This window comes from Prionailurus viverrinus, chromosome A3 (assembly GCF_022837055.1).
Source record: "Prionailurus viverrinus isolate Anna chromosome A3, UM_Priviv_1.0, whole genome shotgun sequence".
NCBI classification, from domain to species: Eukaryota; Metazoa; Chordata; class Mammalia; order Carnivora; family Felidae; genus Prionailurus; species Prionailurus viverrinus.
The window spans coordinates 21,612,599-21,640,219 of NC_062563.1; the positions used below are offsets into that span (position 1 = coordinate 21,612,599).

Below are 27,621 nucleotides of genomic sequence, written 5' to 3' on the forward strand. Positions count from 1 at the left end.
TGTGTGTGTGTGTGTGTGTGTACTTCTGTGTCCAGGTGCCTCTATCACCCAGAGTCTGATGATGTGTCCAGGTGCCTCTGTGTGTCCTGATCTAATTCTGTGTCTCTGTCCATTGCCGTCGCAGCCTTGAGTGCTGTCCGCTCCCCCAGGGGGCGCCCTTGCCCAGCTGCCACTCCTCTCCTCTCAGGCTCCTGCCCCCGGGGCACCCGAACTGGCTGAGAGCAGGGCCCAGAATGGGCAAAGGTGGCCCCGCCGTGGCCCCGCCTTCTGGCGCGGCCCCGCCCCCTGCCCGCCCAAAGCGGGCTATAAGTTCTCGGTCCCTCTCAGCTTCGGCAGTGCTCGCCTTCAGTGGTCGCACTTGGAGGGTCCTGCCACCCGCCAGAGGAGCCACCGCCACCACCTGACCATGGCCGAGGGTGAGTATCAGGGTCAGCGCTGCCGCCACTCACGGGCCCGCGCCTGGCCACCCCTCCCTGTCCCAGGGGTCCCCCCTGTGCCACGGTCGGCTGGGGGTCAACACCTGGCAGGCGCTCTCCCCAGTCTGGAGAGCAACAGGAAGGCTGGGCTGGGTGAGAAGGGCCTGGCTCCCCCTCAGGCCTGGCCCCGCTGGGGCCTTTCCATCCCCAGGGCAAAATCATTAACCCCTGCCTCCCCGAATCAGACAAAGCAGTGGAACATGCAGGCGTGTTGTCAACTGCAGAGCACTGGACTAACGGGCCACTGTCACTTGTCCTCGGTCAGGTAGCGGGGCTGGGTCCCTGCTGTGGGCCGGCCGGCACGAAGCTGTGCAGCGGGGTCTGGCCTGGCCTCAGGACACTTAGCTTTGGTTGGTCCCTGCCAGCCGCGGGGAGGAGGCCTGCATGTCGTACCTAGAGGTGTGCAAGTCATGCCTGGCTGGCTCCTTGGCCCTGGGGCCAGAGAAGAGGTTCTAGCACCCTCTGGGCTGAGAGCACACATGTTCTCTAAGGTCCCCTCCGGCCCCCAAGTTCTGCAACCCCAGTCTTTGGCCACTTGTCGATTCTCAGTTTCCCCTCCCATAAAACATGGATGGGTCGCCCTCGGTACATCCGTGAGGGCCAAGGGGAGTGGAGTCGGGGTCCGATTAATTTCCTACCTGCTCCCCCACTCCACACACACACACACACACACACAGTCGCAGCGGTGGCAGCACTCCCGTCCCAGGGGAGGGGTTTCTGCAATGCAGGGTGTCCGTGGACTAAAGCGGCTGGACCCCGTGACCCGGCTAACTCTCGGCTCGAGTCCATGTGGAGAGGGCCTCCACACCACACTGCGGCCCGGGAAGGAGGCGCTGGGAGAGGGGCTCTGAAGAGGGACATGGGGCATGTGGAGCAGGGACGGGAGGAGGGAAGCTGACCTACCGTGCGACCTCGGGCTCCCCTTGTCCCTAGCTGGGATCTGGCTCCCCAACACGTGAGATCAAAAACCAGCTCAGGGCTGGCTGTGATGGGTCCTCTAGGTGGCATCTCGGATGTAGTTTCCCATCCCTGGCCCCGAGGGAGGCTCAGTGGGGCTGGGGGACCCTGGAGGTGCCAGCTGTGGATGACCTACCTGCCCCATTACCACAGTGGCCGTCTCCTACAGGGGTCCCGCTGGCCTGGGAGACCTGGGGTCCTTTACTCAGTGCAGAAATCCTATGATCCTGGAGCTCAGTGCTTCTGCACCTTGGGAGCTGGGCATGACTTCTGGAAATTCTTCTTTAGATAACAGCCCAAGAAAGCACCCCACCTGTCCCAGCTCAGGAACTGACAATCTCTCTATGGTCTTCCAGGGGGACGATGGTGGTCTCTTCCTGCTTAAGCTCTCTGGAGTAGAAGTTTTCAAAAACAGTGTTTCCTCACCCTAGCGGGCCAGCCAGAAGCCCTCCCTGGCGGTGGGGGAGGTCTCTCCTGCTGTGAGCCCCAGGGGGCCGCTCCCTCGGGTCTCTTCCCAGGCTCAGAACAACACGGGAGTGTTAGGGAAGGGAAGGAAGGAGTGGGGGAGATGGGGAGCAAACCATGAGCTGTGGAGCGAGGGGCTTCCAGTGCAGGCTCCAGAATTCACAGCCCGGGTTCAAATCCCAATGCCGCAGCTTGCCTCGGAATATCTCCTCCCAGCGGTGATAGTATCTGCATAGGTGGAGTCTTTGTTGTGAGGTTTTGGGGGAGAAAAGCCGTGTCAAAGCCCTCTCTCAGCAGTCACCGGGCACTTGGGGATCTTCCATGGCAGAAGCAGGGCACCCGAGTCGATGGCCCAGTGGAAGGACCCACTTGCTGGGTGACTTTGGGCAGATCCCTGCCCCTGGGTCTCAGCTGGACCGCGTACTCTCCAAGGGCCCCACGGCTCTGAGAGTCCACCTTGCCCACTCTCCCCACGCCGCGGTCTTCTTAATCTTAACCTTGAGTTTGCCAAGATTTCTGAGGTGTGTGCTTCCCTCGGACTCCCCACCCCCACCCATGACCTCTACCCCTGCCTTGGCCTTTAGCTCCCTCTGAAACTACAAATAGAGCTTTCACGTAACAAACTTCTGCCCTGGGCTAGGCCCCACTTCCTCTCCTAGCCCTCTCAGCAGCCTTTTGAGACTTCAGAGGAGGCACAGAGAGGGAGAGAGACCCGTCCAGGATCACACAGCAGCACTGCAGAACTGAAAAGCGTAGGTCCTGAAGTCTCCAAACCCTCTGTCATTTTCAAACCTTTTTTTATCATGGAGAATATTGAAGACACATCAAAGTAAAGAGAAGAATATAATACATGCCTGTGTTCTCATCACGCAGCCTCCTGTGGCCGCTCCTGCCGCCCGGTACCCCTCACCTCCCCACCCCTGCCCTGTTATTTGGAAGCAAATCTCAGACATCACCATTTCACCTGCCAATATTTCAGTAAAACATAAGGGCTCTCTCTCTTTAAGACATGAACAAATTAACCAAAAGTCCTTAATATTGCCACGATTCCACGGGCATTCAAATCTGTGATTGTCTCATGAGTGTAATAAACGTTTTAGAATAGTTTTTAAAAGACCAGGGTCCAGATGAGGCCCGCAGAACACGATGGGTCGAAATGTGTCTTCCGTTTCTCTTAACCTATAGTTTCTCCCTTCGATGAATTTTTTTCTTTTTTTTCCTTGCAGTCTTTTTTTTTTTTTAAGTTTATTTATTGATTTTGAGAGAGAGAAACGGAACGTGCCTGCAAGCGAGGGAGGGACAGAGAGAGAGGGAGAAGGAGAGAGAGAGAGTCCCAGGCAGGCTCTGTGCTCTCAGTATGGAGCCAGACGCAGGGCTCGGTCTCAGGAACCGGGAGACGGTGACCTGAGCTGAAATGCAGAGTCGGACGCTTAACGGACTGAGTCACCCAGACGCCCCACCTTGCGGTATATTTGTTGAGACAACCAACTCCTCTGCCTTTTGTCTCCCAGAGGGTGAATTTTGTCGATCGCATCCTGGTTCTGTGTTTAACATGTTCCTCAGTCCTCCGTATGCCCTGTAAATTGAAAGCCGAACCTAAAAGGCAAAGTCGAACCTCCGCCCAATACTGCCCCACCTCACTTTTAACAAAAGAACCCTTTAATCTTGACCGAATAGCTCCTGTTGAGTGAGCATTTGTTATGTGCCAGGCACTGTACTAAGTGGTTCACAGCAGTCCCGTGACAGGTGAGGAACGGGAGTCCAGAAAGTGGACTTGCCTGAGGTCACGATGCTGGAAGGCGGCCAGGACTTCTCCCACCACGCCACAGTGAGCACGACATTGTGACTATGACAGTGAGCACGGCATTGTGACTATGAGGAAGAGGAGTCGTCGGGGAGATTCGGCCCCGGCTGACCCCAGGGTGACAGGGCGGGGTGGGGGCTGGGGAGGGGGCAGGGCGGATAGCCATCATCCAGCGAGGCCTGGCTCCCGGGGACCCCCACATCCACGGAGCCCCGAGGACACAATTGGCTGAGGGAGGCCACCCCGGCTCAGGCTCACGCCCCTCCTGCTGTCTCCGCAGAACTGGTTCTGGAGAGATGTGACCTGGAGCTGGAGGCCAATGGCCGTGACCACCACACAGCCGACCTGTGCCGGGAGAAGCTGGTGGTGCGGCGGGGCCAGGCCTTCCGGCTGACTCTGCATTTTGAGGGCCGAAACTACGAGGCCAGTGTGGACAGCCTCACCTTCAGTGTCACGACCGGTGAGTACCACCCCGTCGCCCCGACCTGCTCTGTTCTGTGATCTCCTGGCCCCTTGACGATGAGGCACGTAGCTCCGTTCCTCTTTGCCACCCCCCCCCCCCCGAGAAGGTCCTAGCGGCCACTAGCCCCATTGTACAGATGAGGCAACTGAGGCCCAGAAAGTGGAAAGGGGACGCCCCAGGCCACCCAGCCTCGTAAACAAGTTTGTTGGACACCCGGTTCCAGAAAACCTGTTATCGCCCTGGATAACAGCTTCCTACCACAAAGGTCATCAAGATCCTGCCCAAATCAAAACAGCTTTCCAACTCTTATCAACAGCTACTTCCCCCAATCCACATAACCTGAAGGCCTCTGGGATCGGGCTTACGTTGGCTCTGGGTAGCGGAGAGAACCCAGCTGCCGTCTCCCTGAGGGGACAATTTTGTGTTCCCATAGTTCCTTCTCCAGGCCTCAGGAGGGCTGCCTCAGGCTCAGGGGGTGGCAGACCTGGGCTCTGGTGCGGACCGGACTGCCTACCCGCTGTGTGACCTTGGACAAGTTGCTTAGCCTCTCTGGGCTTGAGTTTTACCTTGTGAAAAGCACTCCTGGTAGAAGGTGTTAGGTGAGAAGGGCCAGACGCGGCGGGGTGCCTTGTAGACGTTAGTAGCCGCTGCTGCTCTTGCTCTGGGGGGCCCAGTGACGGGTGGCCCCAGCCACCTCATCCCCACATGCCCAGTTCCCAATCTTCTTTGCTTGCCATTCCTGGGAAAGTGACCTCGAATGCCGAATCTCTGGATTTGGCTCCTGGTGGGAACCGCTCCCCTGAGGTCAGCTAGGGGCCACCTGGTTGGGACTCTGCCCAAGCGTGAGAAAGGCCAGTTCTTTCTGAGACCACCGAGGGCAGAGAGAGCAGCAAACACGCTGCGACCCATATTTACCTGGGTGGCCGTTTGATAAGGCTTATCATGGTGCTTGCAGACCGGCCATGGATATCTCCCCCATGCCTTTCCTTCCTCCCGCTCTGCTTCTGACACAGATACACCTACTACCCAGGGGCAGCACCCCTCCCCCCCCCCAACACACACACCACCAGTCCCCTTGGGGCCCTTTCTAACTGAACTGAGGAGCATCCGGGAGCCTCTGATCTTTCTAACTCAGTGTCCCTCTCTGTAAAGTGGAAGGTTGTAGTATATGACAGTTATGTGCTGGGTAGGATACCCTGAGAAGAGTCAGGGTCAGGGTCAGGCTTGGGATGATGAGAATCACAGCAACCTACTGCATGCATGCTCGTTCTCGATCTGCCCATCTGGGAAACATACTGAGACCCCATTTTACGGATGAAAATACTGAGGCTCAGAAAGGTCAAGTTACCTGCCCAGGTCACACAGTAAGTTAAGGACAAAGCAGGGTTCAAACCCTGCCCCCAGAATTGAGGCTTTTCACTGGTGAGCTGACAGCAGACATATTGACCTAATCACCATAAGGGCCTGCTGGGCCTCAGTTTGTTCTTCTGTGAAATGGAACAGTAGAGAAACTGCCAGAGGAGGCTACCACTGACTTCCCACCTTCTTTCTCTTCTTTCAAGGCATCTCCTTTCTTGCTTCTTCTCCATTTATCTAGGCGGTCTGGTGCCAGGTAATTAGGCCTCAAGTTCAGGGTTGGGGGAGGGGGTGGGTACAGCTGACCTTCCCATCCCAGCAGCTAATCTCTGTTCTCCAGTCTCTACCAATTTATCTCAAACCATAGCCGGTCTGTGCTGGTCACCTCCACAGCCCTCGAGCAGACACGGAGGGCACTCTATCTCTGGATGCACACAGCTTCCCTGTCTGGGCCACCAAGACCCTCCCATGGGCTGAGGAAGCCTGAGGGACAATACCAGGAAGCCAGGCCTTTCACCTCAAGGCCTGGTTTGGATCGGCACCCAGCCCCGGGCCTGGCCTGAGCACCTTGCTCTTGTGCTGGAACATTCTAGCTTGTGATCAGCCTGTCCTGCCTCCTAAGGGAAACTGAGGCCCAGAGAGAGGAGAGAGCTGGCGAAGGTCACTCAGTGAATGGAGTATGTGGCCTGATCCTACACATACCCGGATGCTGTGTATTTCACCCAGACAGTTGGAGACCTGACAGGCTCTGTTACGGGACACAGACCGCAATAGACAAACACTTTATCATGGGAATAAAGCTGTTTCCTTCCAAGAGGGGACCAAGCTTTGGAGGGTGAGTGGGGTGGGAGTGAGGCCAGGCTGAAGGAGTGAAAAGAACCTTTATGAGGTTAATAGAGGGCTTTCCTCTGGAAGGTTGCCCTCGTCCACCCCCCTACTCCACCCAGTCATGGTCTGGGATAGTCCCCAGGACTCCTCAGGTCTCCAGGTCATTTAGGCCCACAGGGATTCCCCGAAGCATCTCTGGCCCCACAAAGATGTGAAACCAAAGCCGATGACTTTTCGAAGCCAGCTTATGTGAGCGGTGGTGGCGGCGGTGGGGCGGGGGGGAGGCAGGGAACAACCTGTTCTCTCCCCGACCCCCCATCCGGGGACCCTTGGAAGAAAGCAGTGTGTGTGTGTGTGTGTGTGTGTGTGTGTGCACGGCTTCCCCAGGACGGGGAGAAAGGGAAATGTTTCCTGACCTGTCCTTGAGGGTGGTATGTCAATAGAGACAGTGGCTATGGGACCTGGCCCAGGCTATTCCCATGGTGACCAGATCACTGGATGTCCAAACAGGGACATTTCTGAGAATGAAAGGACACCATTAAGAATTATGCTGGGGCCGCAGGTATAAACCGGGGCTGTCCCAGGCAAACTGGTCTCCCCGCCTTTGTCCCTCGCAGCCTCAGTTTCCATATCTGTAAAGCGATTCAGTTGAACAAGACAATTTCTACATTCCGCCCCAGTCCTCGAAATCTGTCGTTTGGCCTGGGGATTCTGACTTTTAATAGCACCGAGGAATGCTCACATTTACTGCACAATTACCGCACTGGTCACTGTTTTGAACGCTTCCTGAGAAGTCCTTTGCCGGCCCTCCAAACCGGGCCGGGAAGTGATAGTGACAATAATAAACCAGAGCTATCATTTACTGAGCACTTACTGTGTGCCAGGCACCATGCGATGTACCTCAACTGCTTTAGGCTTTACAGTGACCTTACGAGGAGCTAGGTATACTGCAACTGACCCTATTTTACAGATGAGGACACTGAGGCCCAAAGAAGCTAAGTAGCTTGTCCGAGGTCACAGAGCCAGTTTCAGACACAGGATCGACCCTCCTCAGGCGTGGGGTCCAAGCCTGTTTTCTTCCTGGATGAGAAAATTGCAGATCCGAGAGGCCTGGTGACTTAGCCCCAGCTCACGGAGCACTCAGCACCTGAGAAGGGGGACCAGACCCAGGCTGGCTCTTGGGGCCCTGTGCTGCCTGACTTCTCAGGCTTATAGCTGACTCCTGGCACCCAGTCAGGGCCTCGGAGGCCTGTGTCATGCCTGTTAGCTCATGGTTATATTTGGGCTCGGGTGTGGCCAGGGCTGTCGGGTGGGTAGGAGGAGGCAGGGTGCTGGGAGGGAGCCCCTCAGTGAACAAGCCCCCATATTGTTAACAGCAGGTGGGCAGAGCTACAGGGAGGGAGATGAAAGGATAAAAATAAACTTTCCCGGGCAGCCGCCCAAGCAGGCAGAGAAGCTTCTGTTTCTCCTCTCGGCCACCCAAGTCCAGAAAAGATGACCAGCCCCTCCTCGCCCTCCCATGACTCAAACCTGCCTGCCCAGGCAGGGCCCTCCCCGCACCAGGAAAAGCAGGCTCCCTATCTCGCTGAAGCTTCCAGACCCCTCACAAGAGACCACAGGAATGAGAGGCGCCGTGGAGGACAGCCCAGAGCCTAGAGAACTGGGCTCAGATGCTGACGTTGCTCCAGACCCCTACGATATCCTCGGGAGACCCCCTCCTCTCTGAGCCTCAGTTTTCCCATCTGTACAAGAGGTCTCAGGGAAAGCAGGCGGTGGGGGGCGGTGGTTATAACTACCTCCTTGGAACTGCCTTTGAAGATACAGAGGCCAAAAGCCGGAGGGGGCCCTGGGGAGACAGACACCTAGAGGCTGGATGGGCCAGCACCTACCAGCAAGGGGCCTCCCAGACGGGTTCCTGTGGGGCATCAGAGGACCAAGGTCTTATCCTACTCAAAGTCTGGGCTTCTTCTTCCGAAAGGAAGAGCTGGACCCTTGCAGGTAAAGGATTTAGGAGGAAACGGAGCATCCATTGGTGCTACAGACGGACAAACTGAGCCCAGAGAAAGGCCGTGCAAAGTCATGCCAGCCCAGGCAGCGCGACGGAGGCCCTGCCCCAGGTTGAGCGGTCCCCTCCCCCGGGAGACATCTGTCCGGTTGGGAACCTGCTGTGGGCGCGAGACCTGTCGCATGCTCTCGCAAAAGCGCCCTGCGAGGTCGGGGTCTGACCCTCGCTTTACAGACGAGGAAACCCAGGCTCAGGGAGGTGAAACCTCTCGCCAAAGTTCCCTCGACGGTCGGCAGCGCACCTCGGCCTCCGACCCAGGCCCGTGGGACCCCCGGCGTGTGCCGGCCCCCGCCGAGGCTGCCGCCGTCCCCCGCCGAGGCTGCCGCCGTCCCTCCCTGCCCACGTCCGGCTCACGGCCACTGTTTCTCCTCTGTCAGGCCCAGCCCCCAGCGAGGAGGCCGGCACCCGGGCCCGCTTCCCGCTGTCCGATGCCGTGGAGGAAGGTGCCTGGACGGCCGAGGTGGTGGGCCAGCAGGACAGTGCCCTCTCGCTGCAGCTCAGCACCCCGCCTAACGCCCCCATCGGCCTGTACCGCCTCAGCCTGGAGGCCTCCACCGGCTACCAGGGCTCCAGCTTCGTGCTGGGCCACTTCATCCTGCTCTTCAACCCCTGGTGCCCAGGTGAGCCATACGATCCGTCAGCAGGGTGCGGAGACGGGCAGGGCCGGGCCCACCCACGGGGGCCACTGAGGGTGGGGGCAGTGGGGCAGAAGAGACATCAAAGCAGGTTGAGCGAAACCCCCTCAGCGCCGTGCCGAGCTCCGGCCTCGCCAAAACCTTGCGATGTGAGTACTCTTATTATTATCCCTACTTATGGAGGAGGAGACAGGCACTCGGACACAAAATGACTTGCCCAAGGCCACACAGCTACCAAGGGATCCCACCCTGTGCCGGAGCTCATGTGTTCCCACGGCACTGTGCCGGGGCACAGACGCGTCTCGGGTTCAGAGCCCCATTCGGGAATGCGGTGCCCAGGGGAGGCCCAGGGCCATGGCTCCGCGTCTGGTGGTGTTTCGTGGGGCTCTGTTTGAAATCTCCCCAGACCGGCCTGGGGAGGGGAACCTGAGGGAGGTGGAGGGGTAGGGTAGCCAGGAGAGGCGGGCAGGAGCAGTTCGGTTACCTACGCCGCCTCTTTGTACGCTCCGTCAATTCCTCCTCTCAATAATCCCACGGGGGAGATTGTTAGTGTCCTCGATTCCCAGACAGGAAGCAGGCTCAGAGAGGTCAAGTGGCTTTTGAAGGGTCCTCTAAGTAAGTGGGCAATGCTGGACAAAACTCGCAAGTTGCAGGGGACAGCTCAGAAGAAAGGAGGCTGGCTCGAGGAGGAAGGGGGAGGCTGGGGCTGCCACATCCCTTCCCGGGCCTCAGTTTCCCCATCTGACCGACAGGGCAGCCAGATCCATTTCTTTCTTGCTCCTGCACAACACGGCCGAGAGAGATGCCTTGTGGGCAGGCCTGGGAATGGGGAGTCCCTCCTCGACGCTGGGGTCCAGCCACACATTCCAGCCTCTCCAGCATCAGACGACCAGTTTCTTACTGGATCACTGCTTTTATTTTTTTCTTCACCGTTTTGGGACATTTTATAACACATTTGAGGGGAAAGGTTTTTTATTTTCTCTTTTACATATCTTGGCTTTCATTTTTTTTTTTTAATTTTTTTTTCAACGTTTATTTATTTTTGGGACAGAGAGAGACAGAGCATGAACAGGGGAGGGGCAGAGAGAGGGAGTCACAGAATCGGAAACAGGCTCCAGGCTCTGAGCCATCAGCCCAGAGCCCGACGCGGGGCTCGAACTCACGGACCGCGAGATCGTGACCTGGCTGAAGTCGGACGCTTAACCGACTGCGCCACCCAGGCGCCCCTCATTTTTTTTTTTTAAGCTTATTTACTTGGAGAGAGAGGGGGCGAGCAGGGGAGGGACAGAGAGAAAGGGAGACGGAGAATTCCAAGCAGACTCCGCGCTGTGAGCGCGGACCCCGATGCGGGGCTCAAACCCATGAACCGTGAGATCATGACGTGAACTGAAATCAAAAGTCAGGCGCTCAACCTGCTGAGCCACCCAGGGACTCCGGCTTTTATTTTTAGGTATAAGAGTAAGACAGGAGAACATCCTCTTCGTATAAGCTTTAAGCATTACAGGGAAACGGCCCCCGTGTTGACTCTCCTCCTTGGGGAGCACCATTAGTAGCTGTCTTGGGGGGCTCCTCTCCTTAGATTCGAGTGTATGTGCCTGGAGACATCGCTGCGTTAATGGGTTTCTCTTAAACATAGAAGGATCCCACAGTATACATCAACCTACAACTTATTCCATTTTTCCCCTTTACCGTACATCCTGAGGATTTTTCCCCATCAGTGTGCATCCATCTGCTTTTTCCTCTTAAGAGCTCAGAATGTTCCACATCTTGCCAGTGAGGACAGTGTATTGATCTGGCCCTCCACCCAGGGACATGAGGTCGTCCGCGGGAGGTCCTCACAGGGAAGATCGCTCATCCTTGCTCACATGCCCTGGGGCCACATGACATGGTGCCTTGGGACAGAAGTGGCTTCTCTGGACCGCACTGGAGATGTGTTTTGATCTCACCAATCTGCAAAGCTTACGGCTAGTCACCAGCCCTGCCCTTGGAGCAGGAAGACGCCAGTGTCCCCCACTCGTCGACACTGCAGGATCTGAAAAAGTTCAGGGAACAGGGAGCGGAGTTCTGGGGATGTCCCCTTCCTTTGGCCTTTCCTCCAGCCCCGCCCCATCCCCGCCCCGCGGATTGGGGTGGCTGTCAGCCAAGCAGCACAGTGACTAAAGTGACCCACATCCCAGGGCGGGAGCCCGGAGGGGACAGTTGGAGCTGGTGATGCTGAGGCAGGAAGTTGGGCTCAGTGGAGGTGTGGGTGTGGGTGGGATAGGAAAATTGCTGTCCCTCTGGGGCCTGCCTCTGGAACCCGAGCCTCCTATCCCCGAGGGGGGTGGGAGGAAGGTTGGGGAGGTGGGGGGCGGGGGTGGGGTTCTCATCCCCACCTTGACCAGCAGAGCTGCGAGGAGGGCACCGTCCCTGCCTGCTGAGCCAGGGTGGGGCCGAGCTGACATGTACTGACACTCTCCCCACAGTGACGAAACACCCTGGGTTTTTCTTTCTCTTTCGTTCTCCCAACCTATCTGCTGACTTACCACTACCTAGTTCATTTACTGTAAGGCTATTTTTATGGCAGTCCCGGGAACCAACAGTGCAGGATATACAAGGCAAAAAATACTCGGCCACATTTGCTTTCCTCCGTGCAATAAGAGGGGGTTTGCGGGTGGGCCAGACAGCGCCCGGGGACCCAAGGGGCCTGAGCCCCTGCATTCCGGGCCAGGGCCACCATATTTTTAGGGACCCTTACAAATATTTTTTTTTTAACGTTTATTTATTTTTGAGACAGGGAGAGACAGCATGAACGGGGGAGGGGCAGAGAGAGAGGGAGACACGGAATCGGAAGCAGGCTCCAGGCTCCGAGCCATCAGCCCAGAGCCCGACGCGGGGCTCGAACTCACGGACCGCGAGATCGTGACCTGAGCCGAAGTCGGATGCTTAACCGACTGAGCCACCCAGGCGCCCCAAAAATATTTTGATTTCTTTTAAAATCATGAGAAAAAAAAATGAATGTTTAGGTCAGAGGATGTGTTCTGACATGTGATATTAATATATTTGTCATGGTACCCATGCAGTCATAAAGTATATTTAAAATTTTTTTTTTTATGGAGGAAGGGGCCCACAGAAGCAAAGACGCCCAGGGCCCACCAAAGTCATGACGTGGCCCTGGATTTCCTCTCCCCAGCCTCAGTTTCTTCACCTGTGAAGTGGCGAAGGTAAAGGCCAACTTGACCTTTACGGCTCCTGCCCTCTGGCCCCGACTGCCGCAGCCCTCTTCTCTGCGGTCATCAGCCACAGGTCACTGAGTTCCAGGCATTTCCTGGCAGCCGCACCTTTGCTGTCTCTGGTCCTCTGCTTAGGACCAAGTCATCCCGCCAGGCTCCAAGTATCTAAATCTTAGTCCTTCATCAAGGCGGCATTCAGAGGTCACCTGTTCCAGATGGCCCTCCCGGACCCCCTCGAGGCGGACAGGATCCCGACTCCCCTGAGCCTCGGTGACCCTAGTGGGCTTTCTCTCTGCCTTGAATTACGCTCCTGCTCACACCGGCTGAGGGCTTTAGCTTGCAAAACACCTCCCAGATCTGCGTTCCATGTTACGGCGCCTGGCTGCCCTATCTGTGGTGACCCTGTGCCCTGCCAGACCCAGAGCTGAGGCCCCTTCTTTCCCATCCCCAGGGGATGCTGTGTACCTGGACTCGGATGAGGAGCGGCACGAATACATCCTCACCCAGCATGGCTTCATCTACCAGGGCTCGGCCAAGTTCATCAAGAACATACCCTGGAACTTTGGGCAGGTAGGGCCGCACGCTGCCTTTTCCACCGCTACAGGCCCACTGTGTGCTGGGCCCTGGGTCTGAGGCGCTGAAAGCTTCAGAGGTGGGAGCTGGTCTCGGGGATGTGACCGCAGGCTGTCAGGGATTCAAGGGCCCCGAAATGGCTGGAGGCTCAGAGAGGGCCCAGGCCAAGCCCGAGATCATACGGCAAAAGGGTTGCCCTACCCACCGTGGGAATGGCAGCCCCAGATTCAAGGTGGGGAAAGAATCAGGAGAGCCTTTGGGAATTGTGGGGCCGGTCGGTGCTCCAGGAGGGAAAAAGGGAACATTCAAGGCCATATAACTAATGCTCACTATGTGCTAAGTAAGTCCCGAGAGGAGGCTTTAAACCATCATCTCGATCAGTGGTTTTCAAACTTGAGCGTACATTAGAAATCACCAGAAAAGTGTGTTAAAGCACAGATCACTGAGTCCCCACCTTTAGTTTCTGATTCAGTAGGGCTGGGTGCAGGCTGAGAATTCGCATTTCCAACTAGATCGCAGATGATGCTGATGCTGCTGACCAGTGGTCATACTTTGCGAACCACTGGTTGTATCAGTCAGCTGCTGCTGAATAACAAACAAGCCTGAAATGTACACACTTAACAACACGTTTACAACTTAACAACAACCATTGATTATTTCTTACAGATTCATGGGTCAACCAGAGCCTAGCTGTCTCGGCTGGGCTGGGCTGACCTCAGCTAGATGGCTCATCCCTGTTCCATGTGGTTCCTCACCTTCCAGCAGGTCATCCTAGGCTGGTGGTTCAAACTAGTCATCTTATTTCCTCTGCCATCCAGCCTCCCATGAAAGTTCTTGAGACATTGCTGAGAAAACTCATGAAGCAAGAGTCCTCCCACTCCTGGCCCTTCAACCTCCTGGTGTGTTAGGGGCTGTTGACCTTCTGACATGGGATTCACCTTGAGACTTTTTCCAACAGCCCCTGGGGTGGGGTTTCCATATTCGGGCCTCCAGAGTCCTGCCCTGGGGCCACAGAGAAGTCTTCTCTGTGTGCTCTGGAGCTCTGACCTCAGTTTCCCCATCTGAATATTGGGGATAATGGTTGTAAGCATATCTGCCCAGGAACCTGTAGCCTGCTGTGAGATGTACATGAAATGGTGGTGTGACCGGGATACATAACATACATCAAGAAGTAAATTGGCTTTTCTTTCCCAGGGCTCTGTATTTTACCCTGACCAACAGAACAAAGCCAAGTCCTTCCTTTCATCCCCTGAGTTCCTGTTTTGGGTCCAGGCTTGTGTTGAGCCACTGGACACAGCCCTTGTGAATCTTCGGGAAGCCATCACAATCCGGGATGATAAGACCTAGAGAAAGGAAGTGAATAAATTGCCTGTGGGGATCAGGGAGATTCCTGAAATAGGGCAAGGTCTGAGCTGGGCTTTGGAGGAGGCGGAAATGCGGTCTACTAAGCAAGGGGAAGTGCCTGAGCAAAAGCTCAGAAGAGTCATGCGTAAGAAGAATTTTGTAGCCTTGGGGAGCACTGTATGTGCGAAGGAGCCCCAAGAGATGAAGAGAGAAAAGTCAGCAGTGTCCGGGTTGTGCATGTCAGGCTGATGGCACTAGGGAGCCACAAAGGGGCTCAGAGCCATGGGGAAGCTGTTCTGCAGCACGGAGGGAGGCCTGAGATAAAGTCTGCTTTGGGACAAGACCACAGAGATGGGGAGGAGGGGCCAGGTTGCCTTTGGACTTGTCAGACTAGGTGGTGCGGTGTAATGAGACAAGGAGGGAGGATCCTACTTTTAATAATGACAATGAGGATGAGAAGGTGTGAGCCATACAGAGAGTAGCAGGAAGAACATTCCAAGCAAAGGAAATAGTAAGTGCAAAGGCCCTGGGGCCATGAGTGTGGGTGAGAGTGGTGATAAGAGGTCAGAGATGGGGTGTGGCCCGGATTGTGAAGGGCCTTGCGGCTCACAGGGAAAGTCTAAATTTTATCCTGGGTGCAGTGGAAACGGGAGTCATAAGACTAGATTTATATATATAATTGACCTCAGTTCCAATCAGAGCAGTGTGTGGGGGTGGGGTGGGGGCAGGAGAGGAATCTCATCAGCTCTGCAGGGTGAGTCAGGCCTTAGGGGAAGTGGGATATTTGGCAGAGATGGGAAAGGGGCGGTGGCAGGGCCTGAGGTGACTCTGAGGAGAGGGACGCTCCAGGGACACCGTAGTTTCTACTCCAAATCCCCAGGACCCCCCTAGCCAGGCTCTGAACGCAGGCACATCCCCTTCCTCTTTCTCACACTTTGTCACTGTCCCACCCCACCCCGTCCCGGGCCAGACAAAGCCGACATCGCAGAGATGTGGCAGACCCAGCCTGGACCTCCCTAGTGCGAGAGGTGGACCAGAGAGGACGTAGAGCTGCGGAGCTTCAAGGCAGGCTTCCCGGAGGAGGTGACTTCTCATTTCCCTCATCCTCCTCTTGTTTCCTACAACACAGTTTGAAGACGGGATCCTGGACATCTGCTTGACGCTCCTGGACATGAACCCCAAGTTCCTGAGGGATGCCGGCCGCGACTGCTCCCGCCGCAGCAGTCCCGTCTACGTGGGCCGGGTGGTGAGCGGCATGGTGAGTGAGTGGCTGGCCCGCCCCGCGGTCGAGGCCCACGATGGGCCCCAGCGGACTCCTCCCTTCCTGTGATATGGAGGCTGCGCTCCACACTGGGCTCGGTAGGGAGACTCTCAGCTAAGAGTGCGTGTATTTGGAAAGGCAGGATTTACACCACTAAGGGTAATGTCGTGTGGTCCCTAACTCACTCATTCATTCATTCATTCATTCACTCATTCAGCAAATAGTTACCAAGTGCCACCTGTGTCCTAGGCACTGGGGAAACAGCCGGGTATAAGCCACGTATGGTCTCTATGTTCATGGAGCTTATGTTCTAGTGGGTGGGTGGGAGGAGACAGAAATGTCATTAACAGAGACATGAACAGAAATGTCAAGTGAACGAGGGCACAATCGTAGACGATAACGCACGTACTGAAGGAAGCCAGAGGGTGTGAGGGGGTCTAACTGCGGCGTCCAACTTCGGGGAGGAGCTGGGGGGGCCTCCCTAAGTGGTGATCCTTCAGCTGATACAGGAACTCGGAGACGAACGTCCCAGGCAGGGGGCAGTTTGTGCCAAGGCCCTGAGGAGGGAAAAACTTCGGCAGGTTCGAGGAGCAAAAAGGAGGCTGGTGCTGCCGGAGTGGAGTGAGCAAGGGGGTGCGGGGTGCCCGACGTGGGCAGGGGTTAGACCACGCAGACCTCATGGACCCCGGTCGGGAAGCCGGATGTTATTCCCAAGGCAACGGAGTTTGGGAGGAATGACACAATCCGGGCAGGGGCCAGAGAGGGTCTTCGTAAAACTCAGATCACCTCTTATCACCCTCCTGCCACCCCATGGACAAGTTCACATCTCCAGCGTCACCTTCGTAACCTCGACCCCTCTCCACCTCCTCCCTTCCCTTTCTCTCTCTCCCATCTGCGGCTCCGGCCCCAACCGTCTCCCACATACCGGCCTGTCATACCTTGGTACCTTTGCATGGGCTGTTCCCTCATCCTAACCTCCCTTCCCTGCCTTTCCCCACGCACTGAACTCACAGCACCTGCTTCCCAGGCTCAGTCCCTCCGATGCCCCCGCTGGTTGTAGGTCAACTGCAACGATGACCAGGGCGTGCTGCTGGGGCGCTGGGACAACAACTATGGGGACGGCATCAGCCCCATGTTCTGGATCGGCAGTGTGGACATTCTGCGGCGCTGGAAGAGCTCCGGCTGCCAGCGTGTCAAGTACGGCCAGTGCTGGGTCTTCGCGGCTGTGGCCTGCACGGGTGAGCTGCACGCTGGATGGGGGGAGGGCCTGCAACCGGCGCCGGGAGGGGGGCAGGGATTGCTCTCCAGTGGGAATCAGCAGCCCCCAGTTCCGGTCCTGCTTCTGCCTCCAACACCACCAATGTGCCGTGTGGCCTGGAGTCAGCGAACCGGTTAGAAACACAGACGTTGGATCCATGGCCCGAATTCAGATCCCAGCTCCGCTCTACCCGCTGTGTCCCCGGACAATCACGACCTTCTCTGAGCCTCCGCTCTGCCACATGGGACGTAACAACAGTGCTTTTATCCTGGGGCCACTGCGAGGATTGAAAGAGTTAACATGTGCAAAGTGCGTGAAATGATTTCAGATGCATAACAGTAATTATTTATCTCCTGCTGTATTATTCTCACTACAATTACTGTGCAGCTGTCATTTCTTAGGCTCAGGAAATCTAAGAGGCGGGTCCTGGTTCCCAGCTTCTCTGACTCCAGGACCAGGCCCCAGGCCCAGAGAAGGGCCTCCGGGAGCCCCAGTGCTGTCCTCCACACCAGCCGTCTGGAGGCCGTGTGGCCCGGGCTCCCAGCTGGCTGTCCCTGCTCCCCCTTCTCCACGGCCACACCACCAGTGACTGCCAGCTCCTGGGACCTATGCGTTCCCTTTTCTTGTGCAATGCCAGACCCCTTCCTCTGAGGGGCCCGCGGGTTTTCTGGAGACACATCACCAGCCATGCCCTGGGTCCCCCAAGCTCACCTTGCAGACACCTCCCTCCCCTGGGCTGTGACCTCCGGAGGGCTTAGCTGTGGATCTTGCGCTCGACCCCTCTCTCCCCAAGGCGAGGGCTGAGTCTGGGTCCCTGCAGCCTTCTCCCAGGCCTGGCCTGGGACAGAACCGGGGAAAACCGGTTTGGGCGCAGGCCCTGGGGCCTCTGCCGGGAGCTGCAGGCGGGTGGGGGGTGGGCGAGGCCCAGGGACTCCCCTGGGGTCAGGCTGCCTGTTTGGAATCCCAGCTCTGCCTCCGGCCCCTGGAGGGGTCCTGGGTGGGCTTGGGCAAGACAGCTGGTGTCTCCAAGCCTGTTTCCTCACCTAGAAAAGGGACACAGTGGTGACTGACCAAATTCACAGAGAGCTCTTAGGACCCGGGCAGATGTCACTGGTTCAGGTCAGGCTCGGGTTTGTGGAGGAAGGTGGGATTCTTCAGCTGGATCCTGGAGCATTTTTGGAATGTCCGCGAGTCAGCCAACGGTGACTGGCTGGGCGTTTGCAGGGACGGGCACCACTGTGCTCTTCTGCCCTGGGCACCGGGGCAGACGATACTGCCCACACCCACCGTCTCTCTGAATCACCACAGCGTTCCCCCAAAGCTGCTATTTATTAGCTCCCCGTAGAGGAGGAAATGGAGTCCCGGAGACCGGAAGTGGCTGCCCAAGGTCACACAGCTGGTGAGCAGCACAGCCAGGCTTGAAACCAGGGGTCCTCGGTTCTGGGGCAGCCTCGCGGCCTGAGACTGTGATGGTGAGACCTCTTGGGACACTGTCTCTTGGACACCGGTGGCGCCGTGCTCCTCAGGGACAGGCCTCCCCCCACGTCTGGTCTATATTCTGAGGCCTGTGATGTGATGACGGGGCAAGGTCCGGGGTTGGGACACCAGCCTCTGCCAAAGGGCAGCAAAGAGCCTACTGCCCAGGTCCCAGGACAAGCAACCAGGCTGGAGGCAGAGGATGAGCACTGTCCTTCCTCTGTCCCTCCCAGGGGCCCTCGTGTCTCCTGGCCGGCGTCCAGGGCCGTCCCAGAAGCTCTTGTCCGGCTTGATGGAGGGCCAAGGGCGACAGAACCAAGGTCACACATCCTGCCCCCTCACCCCCACCCTCTATCTCAGAGACTCGGTCTCAATCAAGACTAAAAGACAAAAGTCCCCCAGGTTACATTTAGTAAGGCTTTCCTCACTTTTTAAAAGCGATATTTACTTTCTTTATCCCACCCTGAGAATATGTTACTTTCACAAAACACATAAAAAACACAGGAAACAATGAGGGAGTGAGAAGACACCCAAAATGCCATGTGTCAGGAGCACCCTGCCCGCTCAGGCACGAATCGTGCCCCCGGCTTCCCTCCCGGCCAGCGGCTGTCCTGTCACCGCAACCTGGCCCCTCCCCCGCCACTAGGACCTCTGTAAACCGTGCCTGGGCGTGAGCACAGGGCCCTCTTCTTCCCCGATGGTGTCCCAACGCGACTGCCGGCCCTGCGTGCGTACCCCAACCCCGTGTCGTGGAGGAGGACACAAGGCCCGGAGAGGTGGGGGGACTGGCCTCGGCTCACGCAGCCCACAGCAGCTGGGGCTTGAATGGAAGCCTCTCCCTGCTCCCCACCCCCACCCCACCCCGACCCTTGTTCCCTCCTCTGCCTGCTTCACTGCTCCCTGCTCTGAATTTCCACGGTTCCTTTGCTCCTTCCCTTACCCCCTTCCTCCTCTCCTCTCTCCACTTCATCCACTTGACAAAATGGTCTGTGCCAGGCCTGTCCTGGGGTCTGGGCACCTACAGGAAGACAGATCCCCCGCCGCCCTCAGAGGACTAGTTACATAATCCCTCCCATGCCCTTACATTGAGAATGACGATAAATCCCCAGTCTTGCTACGAATGCAAATGAAACAATCTAAACCTGGCGGGTGGCCTTCCAGGCTGAGGGAGCAGCATATGCCAATGCCCTGTGGCTGGCGGGAGTGTAGAGAGTGCCGGAGGAACAGCAAGTGTGACTGGAGGGAAGTGTGCAGGAGGCGGTCAGGGGCTAAACCTTGTACGGCCAAAGGCCACAGCCCGAAGTCTGGCCTTGACCTCAGCGGCCATAGGGAGACATCAAAGGCTTAGCAGGGGAGTGTTGATGTCAGACTTGCATTTTGGGGTCTTCTTCTGTTAGCTGTGATGTGAAGAGTCAGAGCGGACATGGGGTGACCGGCGAGGCGGGCACCACCATCCAGCTGAGGGGATGACGCCCGCTCTCACTACCTAGACAATGGGTACAATGCTGCCTGGGATACAGATGGGCATGTGGAGGCCCAAAGCAGGGCAGATGTCTCCAGAGCCTAATCCCTCTCTCCATCACGTCCTCCTCCCACCCTAGTGCTGCGGTGCCTCGGCATCCCCACCCGAGTGGTGACCAACTATAACTCGGCCCACGACCAGAACAGCAACCTGCTCATCGAGTACTTCCGCAACGAGTTTGGGGAGATCCAGGGTGACAAGAGCGAGATGATCTGGTGAGCTGGGGCCCAGGGTCAGGGGTAGAGCCCACTGGGGAGGGTCCCGCGGAATGGAAAGCCGGGAAGACTTCTCGGAGGAGGTCACATTTGAATTGGGTTTCAAAGTTGAACAGTATTTGGACAAGGGGGGACAGGACTTGGGGAGGGCTCTCCAGGTAGGGCCCCAGCGGGAGCAAAGGCCAAGAGGAGGGAAAGTCACGAAGTGCATGAAAAGGTGTCAGGGGATTGGGTTTTCAGGAGTCTGGAATGCCAGGTTAGGGGGTCTGGGCTTGCCTCCCAAGGCAACAGGTGCAACAGGTTGTCACCAAAGTCTTCATACTTGGAGAGGGACACAGATGACACCGGAGAAGCTGACAGAAGGAGACTGGGGTGTGTTCCAGGTGCACAGGGATGAGGCCTGAACCGGGGCAGAGCCCTTGGGCTGGAAAAGAAGGGACAGCAGAGAAGTGAAGAGGTCCCATCAGCTGGACTAGAGGAGCCACTGAAAGTGGAGGATTGTGGGAGGGGGCGATGACAGTGACTCCAGGGTAGCAGCGAGCGCCTGGCTAGGGCCCAGGGGAGGAAAAGCAAAGAAGGGTGTCGGGGACACCCTGGGTTCAGCTTGGGACAGGCAAGTGTGAACTGCCCGCGGGAGGTGACAGTGAAAGTCTGAGTTTGAGTCCTGGCCAACGTTCGCCTCGTTTCCCCAACAGGAACTTCCACTGCTGGGTGGAGTCATGGATGAGCAGGCCAGACCTGCAGCCGGGCTACGAGGGGTGGCAGGCCCTCGACCCCACGCCCCAGGAGAAGAGCGAAGGTGGGTGGGTGTGGCCCCTTTCCCCAGGCGGGGAAACTGAGTCTTGGAGAGGACTCCCCCACAGTCACTTGGCCGGTTCTAACCCCAGTGTGGCTGATTCCAGAGACCCCTGACTAGCCCGCACGAGGGTGGGGGCCCTCCGTCGACCGTGTATGTAATTCGCACGCGTTGTGGCAAACAGAGATTATGAAAAAGCACAAAGAAAAAAAAAAAATCAAATCGCATCTTTGTCCTCTTCCCCCGCAGAGGAAGTATCATTCCCGTTCGCGCACAGCTTCTAGTCATTTCCTATTATATACTCGTGGGTATGTGTGTGTGTGAGAGAGAGACAGAGACAGAGACAGGGAAAGAAAGAGGGAGAAAGAGAGACAGAACGCCACAGCAAAATCGGGTGAAACCAAATGGATCCTTTCTCTGACGCATATTTTTAAATGCATAGAATATATTACCCAGGGTCACAAAGAGAAACAATTACACCGAGACAGAGTTATCAACGTGTTTTAAAAATAAATTTATGATATAATAATATATGCCTTACATAACAAGATCTAGGGGTGGAGATAGTAAGTTCCATTATGTACTGGTAGAGATACATAGAAGTGATATTTCCAGTTATCTAGGACAACTATAAAGCGATATAGAAATATCTGTGGTCCTTATGGCTGACAAGTCATAAGTGCATCTAAGACGATGGTTTGTCTGCTTTCACAATCGAAGGAAGTGTTATCAGAATTCAGTGAAGATAAAGATGTGATTTTTTCCCATCCAAGTTCACGGGCCTCTGAATTCTGTTGGCAGCGCTCTGGGGGTCCTTTGGTCCCTGCATTAAGATCTCGGGCTGCACGTGGCCTTTTGTCTTGGTTCCATCACTTCTCCGTATATCGCCGGCCTTTCTCGATCAGAGAGTTTTGGGCGATTTTAGATTTAAATTAATATTGCTGCGTTCCATCGAATGGATATACTGTAGTGTAGCTACCCAGCCTCTAGCCCTCAACCTTGAACTGTGTTGAGCGGTCAGAAGCAGTTGTAAACCCCACGGAGATAAACACCCGGCTCTCCTGTTCATTCGGTCAACGTGCCCTCCCCGAGAATGTTGTTGGTCCCTGGCTACAGGTCTCTGCGCGGGCAGGAAGCAGAGACACACTGCCTTCTGCCGTGTGGCTCCCTCATCGCCTCGGGATGCCTGGCGACACGCTTCTATTTTATTTATCAGACCCTTACATGGCATTTAGCATATGCAAATCCTCATTAGCTGGGTACAAATATCCGCACATAAAACAGGTTTAGGGAAGGGAAGTAACTTGCCCAAGGTCACACAGCTAACAAGAGACCAGCTGAGATTTGAACCCCAGAGTCCGGGCCGGCCCCGGAGTCTCCACTCTTCATTCTTAGTCTCTGCCGCCTTCCCAGAAATGGAGTCCCTGCGTCAAAGGGCTGGATGGTCTTGGGATTCTTTGCTACAGGTGGTTGAAATGGGGGAGGTTTGAGAGGGTGCCACTCCCGCCGCCTCCCCTCCCCCCACTCAGCCCACCGTCTCCCCTCCTCCCCCCAAACAGGGACATACTGCTGTGGGCCCGTTCCGGTCCGTGCCATCAAGGAGGGCGACCTGAGCACCAAGTACGACGCGCCTTTTGTCTTTGCTGAGGTCAATGCCGACGTGGTGGACTGGATCCGGCAGGACGATGGGTCCATGCACAAGTCCATCAACCACTCCCTGGTCGTGGGGCTGAAGATCAGCACTAAGAGCGTGGGCCGCGACGAGCGGCAGGACATCACCCACACCTACAAGTACCCGGAGGGTAGGTGCCCCGCTCCTCGGAGCCTTCAGCACCGCCTTGCACACAAGCAGCTCATTTCATCAGCCAGCGGGCTTGCGTGGGCACGCGCACACGTGCGTGCACCTGCGTTTTCTTTGGCAGCCTGTGTACAATGACCTGTGGGTTACTCTCCCTTTTCCTTTTTTTCTTAAAAAAAAAAAAAGCACACCGGGGGGCGCCTGGGTGGCTCAGTCGGTTGAGTCTCCGACTTCGGCTCAGGTGGCGATCTTGTGGTTCACGGGTTTGAGCCCCGCGTCGAGCTCACTGCTCTCAGCGCAGAGCCCCCTTCGGAGCCTCTGTCCCCCTCTGTCTCTGCCCCTCCCCTCCTACCCCCTCTCTCTCAAAATTCAAAAAAAAAAAAACTTTAAAAAAGAAAGAAGCACCCTGGGAGACAGTGGTAGACGAGTATTCATTTAGGAAAAGAATTCTGTATTCCATAAAAGGATTCCATTTGGTTTTTGAAGCCTGGCTTTTTTGGCTGGTTTGACTCAAATAAATCTGAAGGGATGACAGTTATGTCGGAGAGGCATGCATCTGAACAGCAAAATTAATGACGTCTGTGCTGTTCATTAACAGTATTTATCGTAGTGGCATCTACAACTGAAAATGGGCAAATCCCACTTTTTTTTTTTAATTGCAACATATCTGGCCTAGAGAGGCTCGAAAGTCCAGAGGGCCAAGGAAGAGAGATGCCAGGAACTCTGTAGTGTTTATTCATGCAGTATTTCACACACGGCTGGGGAGGTGAGTGTGACGATAGATGGGTAAGGAGAGAGAAATGGAGCAAGAGAAACTTAGAGAGCTTCCGTCAGAGACAAAGATGAAACTGCTTTCTGCATCTCATGTTAAATCAGTAGCGGCACAAAAAGAACACAGCTTATGTCGAAAATTGCTTTCGGGGCACCTGGGTGGCGCAGTCGGTTAAGCGTCCGACTTCAGCCAGGTCACGATCTCGCGGTCCGGGAGTTCGAGCCCCGCGTCGGGCTCTGGGCTGATGGCTCGGAGCCTGGAGCCTGCTTCGGATTCTGTGTCTCCCTCTCTCTGCCCCTTCCCTGCTCACGCTCTGTCTCTCAAAGATGAAGAAACGTTAAAAAAAATTTTTTTTTTTTTTTAAAAAGCATGATAGGCAGTAGGTACCCGTGAGACTCCAGAAGGCGTTGTGATTCATTCACCCTGCGGAAAGAGCGGTCGGAGAAGGCTTCCTGGAGGAGGAGGTGGGGGGTGGGGATGAGGATTTGGGGCTGGGTCTTGAGGGATGTATAGGAGTTTACTTGTGGGAAGTAAATAAAATACTCCTTCATCCTCCTGGCGGAGAAATGTAGACAAGGGGCTCCTTGTGGCTGCTCTGAGTCACCGGGACCCTGAACGTCGGCCGGCCCTGTGCCAGCCTCCGTATCCTTGGTCCCTATTGCAGCTCTAATGGAGCTCTCTCCTCCCTCCTCACAGGGTCCCCAGAGGAGAGAGAGGCCTTCAAGAGGGCCAACCACCTGAACAAGCTGACCGATAAAGAGGACGCCGGGATGGCCATGCGGATCCGCGTGAGCCAGAGCATGAGTATGGGTAGCGACTTCGACGTCTTCGCCTACATCACCAACAACACCTCCGAGGAGCACACCTGCCGCCTCCTGCTCTGTGCCCGCACCGTCAGCTACAACGGGATCCTGGGGCCCGAGTGCGGCACCAAGGACCTGCTCAACCTTTCCCTGGCGCCTTTCTCCGGTAAGGCCCCGTGTTCCTGGAGCACTTACTGACCACCAACCCCCAAGGCACGAGGCCGCATCCTGAGCGCTGGGCGTGTGTTTTTCTTCCCCTGGGTCAGGCCCTGCCCAAGTACTTTGTAACTAGCAACCCATTTCGTTCTTCATCGGAGGTGGCTTCGCGCATTGCCGCACTTTTCGGGTGAGGGGACTGAGCACGGAGAGCTGAAGCAGCTTTCCCGAGGCCACACGGTTAGGGAGTGACGGGACTGGGGCTTGAACCCGTGCTCTTAGCAACTGTACTGTTTTGTCCCGTCTCATCTTCACGTGACCTTCGACTGCTTTCCCGGACTCTCTACTGCCTGCTTCCAGCTAATTCCTTCCCTCGGCCTCCAGTACTGCCCGTGGCACGGCCCCTGAGAGCACCTCCCGGTCTCCTCTTTATCAGCCAGCTTTTCAGGGGGTTGGCCCTCCAAACAGTGCCACCTCCTGGTTTCTCTATCTTGGGTCCCCCATAGGCACTCCTGGAGACTCACGCCCAGAGCAGACCGTCTATCAGGGTCCCTAAGAATGGGTGAAGCCCTCAGGGGCAGAGCCAATGGCACCGGAGCTGGGCCCCAGCACTCACGGCTGCCCAAACACAAGTTCCGAGGCCAGCCGGACCTGGCTTTGCCCCGGCCTCCCCCACCTTCTAGATGTACAAGCTTGGACAGGGTGAGCATGCTCTCTGAGCCTCCAATCATACTCATCAGTCAGGGGGTCAGTAACACGTCCCTCCCGATGGGCCACTGTGAGGACTGAAGGAGACCCTGTGCTCAGGAAATACGTGGAAAGTGTAAAACTGATCATGGGGAGGCAGAGAGGCCTTGTGGGTCTGTCCTGAACACCTGCCGTGCCAGACGATGGCCTCGGTGCCGGGCTCCGCGGGTCCTGAGCCCCTGCCAGCCTTGATGGCATGCAAAGGACCCAGCCCTCACCTCTGCATCCGGGCCCCGAGTGTCGGGGGCAGGGGTCCATCCCTGTGCCGTGGCCAGGACCCCCGAGTTCTGGTCCCCACCACTCTGTCAATGGGCCGTGGGCTCCTGGGTATTTGTCTTCTCCGTTCCAGGCATCAAGTTCCCCACTCGCACAGAGGCTGGCTGGTGTTTGAAGAGTCGCGCCAGCCCCTCTGTGTGAACGTACACCCGTCACGTTCTTCTCATGCTCAGAACCACTTGAAAGGCAGGAAGTGTCTTTCCTGGAATGTATGGCACGAGGTGAACTGCAGCCCGGGCCAGGGATGCCAGAATAACTTCCTTCCTATTGAGTCACCCTTTGCCTCCCAGTTACCATCTGGGCCCCTGGAGCATTGTTCTTCCAGAGCTCAGCTAAGCCTGCCGGTGTTTCTCATCATCCTGGGGATGTGATCACAACAGAGAGGTCCATCCCGCCTCGGAGACCCTCCCGTTCCGTGAGGGGCACAGCCTGCAGCGGGGAGGGGGAGAGGTCCTGTGTGTTGCCCTCGGGCTGCAGGCCCAGTCTAGGGTGCCTGGTCGAGGCCTCCAATGCCAAGCTCAGCCCGAGATAGCCGCTTTGGCGACCCCACACTTTGGCCGCCTTGCTTGTTATTCTTTGATGATAAGATCTGGGGACTTTCCATGTGCTAATTAATGGACAGGAAACCAGACGCAGGACAGGGAACAGAATCCAGTCATCCCCACCCTTGCCTCCTTGCATTGCTTCTCTCCCTTCCCCTTCCTGCCCCCACCCGCCCTCTCTCTCCTCCCCTCTCCCCTCCAGGTGGGTCACTGGGAGTGCAGCCACTGTGGCCTCTGTGATCACGCCCAAGGTACCTTCTAGAACAGGGCAAGTCATGTAAGGAATGACTGAGACTGACCACACAGGTTTTCTTCTCTCAGCCATCATCTGGCCCAAGGCCAAGGCCCTGGCCCCTGGTCCCACCCTAGCTTCAGCCTTCTGGAAAAGTCAACAGTTGGGACCACGTCCTCTAAGTTCCTGGAGGGCAGTGTTTTCCTTCTTTCCTGTATACCTTTCCAGAATTTCCAGTCAGTTCCACCAGGCCCTGACCCAGGGATTTTCACTCCTTTCTGTCTTTTTTGGCAGAAGGTTGGGGTTTCTTCCCCCACGTCATCCGCTCAGAGGTTGGGGCCGATTCACCCTGGGATTGAGCAGCTGGGGCGCGGGGCACGCTGGAGCCTAGACCTTAACTGGCAGGGAGAAGGTGGTTGTCTGTCGGGCCCTCATAGTCCTACGGATGCCCTGCAGGGAATGTCTCAGCGGCGCTCCTGGGCCCAGCGCCCCCCCACCCTCGCCCATCTCGGGTCTCCGCCAGAGCCCTCAGTAGAAAGAAGACTTAGCCGGAACCGAACAAGCATGACTTGGCTTGTATTCATTTTTGCCAGTTACCTTCTATTTATAGTACATGACCCTGGTTTGCCGCACAGGACGTAAAGTGCCCCTAAGCAAGAAAGGTTGAGAAGTATAAAGCGAGTGGACGGAGAGAAAAACACTGTGCAGTTGATGAGGCAATACTCAGATGTATAAAAAAGTTCCGAGACTGGCTGGAGCCTAGTGGGGGAGGGAGGGGACAGATGGCGGGAACCGAGACGGCGGCATCTCCCCCATCGTGGCCCTGCGACAGCCAGCGAGGAGAGGTTGGCTGGGCTCCCCTGAGCCCCAAGCCCCAAGCCCGGCCCTCCAGCGCTGCCCTTTCACAGGGGGAGTGGAAAAGAATGGCCACGGTTCTCTGCGAGGAAAGGACAAGCATTCAGTGGACCAGCCTGTGGATTCTCAGCCCTGTGCTCCTGGCACTGTTCTTGTCTGCCTCCCACAAGCCGACCCCTAGCGCCCCGGTGCCTCAGTGGCGTCAGAGAAATGGGGCTAGAAACTACACTTCACCTCGCTGCCGCCGTGGGAGGCGTCGGCCCAGCTGGCTTCTTTCTCATCTCGTCATCACTGGGTGGCTTTTGCTCTGAAATGACTTTGGCCCGTAGCTCCTCCCAGCCGCTGTCCCAGGGAACAGAAGAGGAACAGAGAGGGGAAGTCACCTCCCCGGGCTCACGCAGCCAGTCAGCGGCCGAGCTGAGCCGGGGCTTCCTGGGGGCAATCCCACCAACTTCATGGAGGGAAACTGAGGTCCCGAGAGGTGAAGCGACTTGCCCGGCATCGCCAGTTAGCAAAGGCGCAGAGGCGAGATTAGAACCCAGGCCCGTTGGGGCTCCAACACTTTCCTTACCAGCCGTTCTGCCTGCACCGCGCCTCCCCCCCACCCCAGCTCCTCCCTGGGAACCCCACAGCCCGGGCAGGTGGGGGAAGGGGGGATCTGCCCATTCGTTCACTAGTTATGTGGCCTCAAGCACATTCTTTCCATTCTCTGTGCCTTGTGGAGATGCTGTCGG

At 56.7% G+C, this 27,621-nt stretch overlaps 1 protein-coding gene across 1 annotated transcript in view; it reads left to right on the forward strand.

Annotated features, from left to right (window-relative positions):
• Window positions 1-248: 248 nt before the first annotated feature.
• The window catches only part of TGM2 (transglutaminase 2), a 30,848-nt gene continuing 3,475 nt past the window's right edge, over window positions 249-27,621 (forward strand). The window contains exons 1-10 of the mRNA XM_047853440.1: window positions 249-416; window positions 3,983-4,162; window positions 8,792-9,034; window positions 12,713-12,831; window positions 15,308-15,436; window positions 16,500-16,677; window positions 19,775-19,910; window positions 20,606-20,709; window positions 22,266-22,508; window positions 23,973-24,245. Coding sequence (XP_047709396.1) covers window positions 407-416; window positions 3,983-4,162; window positions 8,792-9,034; window positions 12,713-12,831; window positions 15,308-15,436; window positions 16,500-16,677; window positions 19,775-19,910; window positions 20,606-20,709; window positions 22,266-22,508; window positions 23,973-24,245 — 1,615 coding nt within the window. The 5' untranslated portion in view covers window positions 249-406. The remainder of the gene's footprint in view (window positions 417-3,982; window positions 4,163-8,791; window positions 9,035-12,712; window positions 12,832-15,307; window positions 15,437-16,499; window positions 16,678-19,774; window positions 19,911-20,605; window positions 20,710-22,265; window positions 22,509-23,972; window positions 24,246-27,621) is intronic.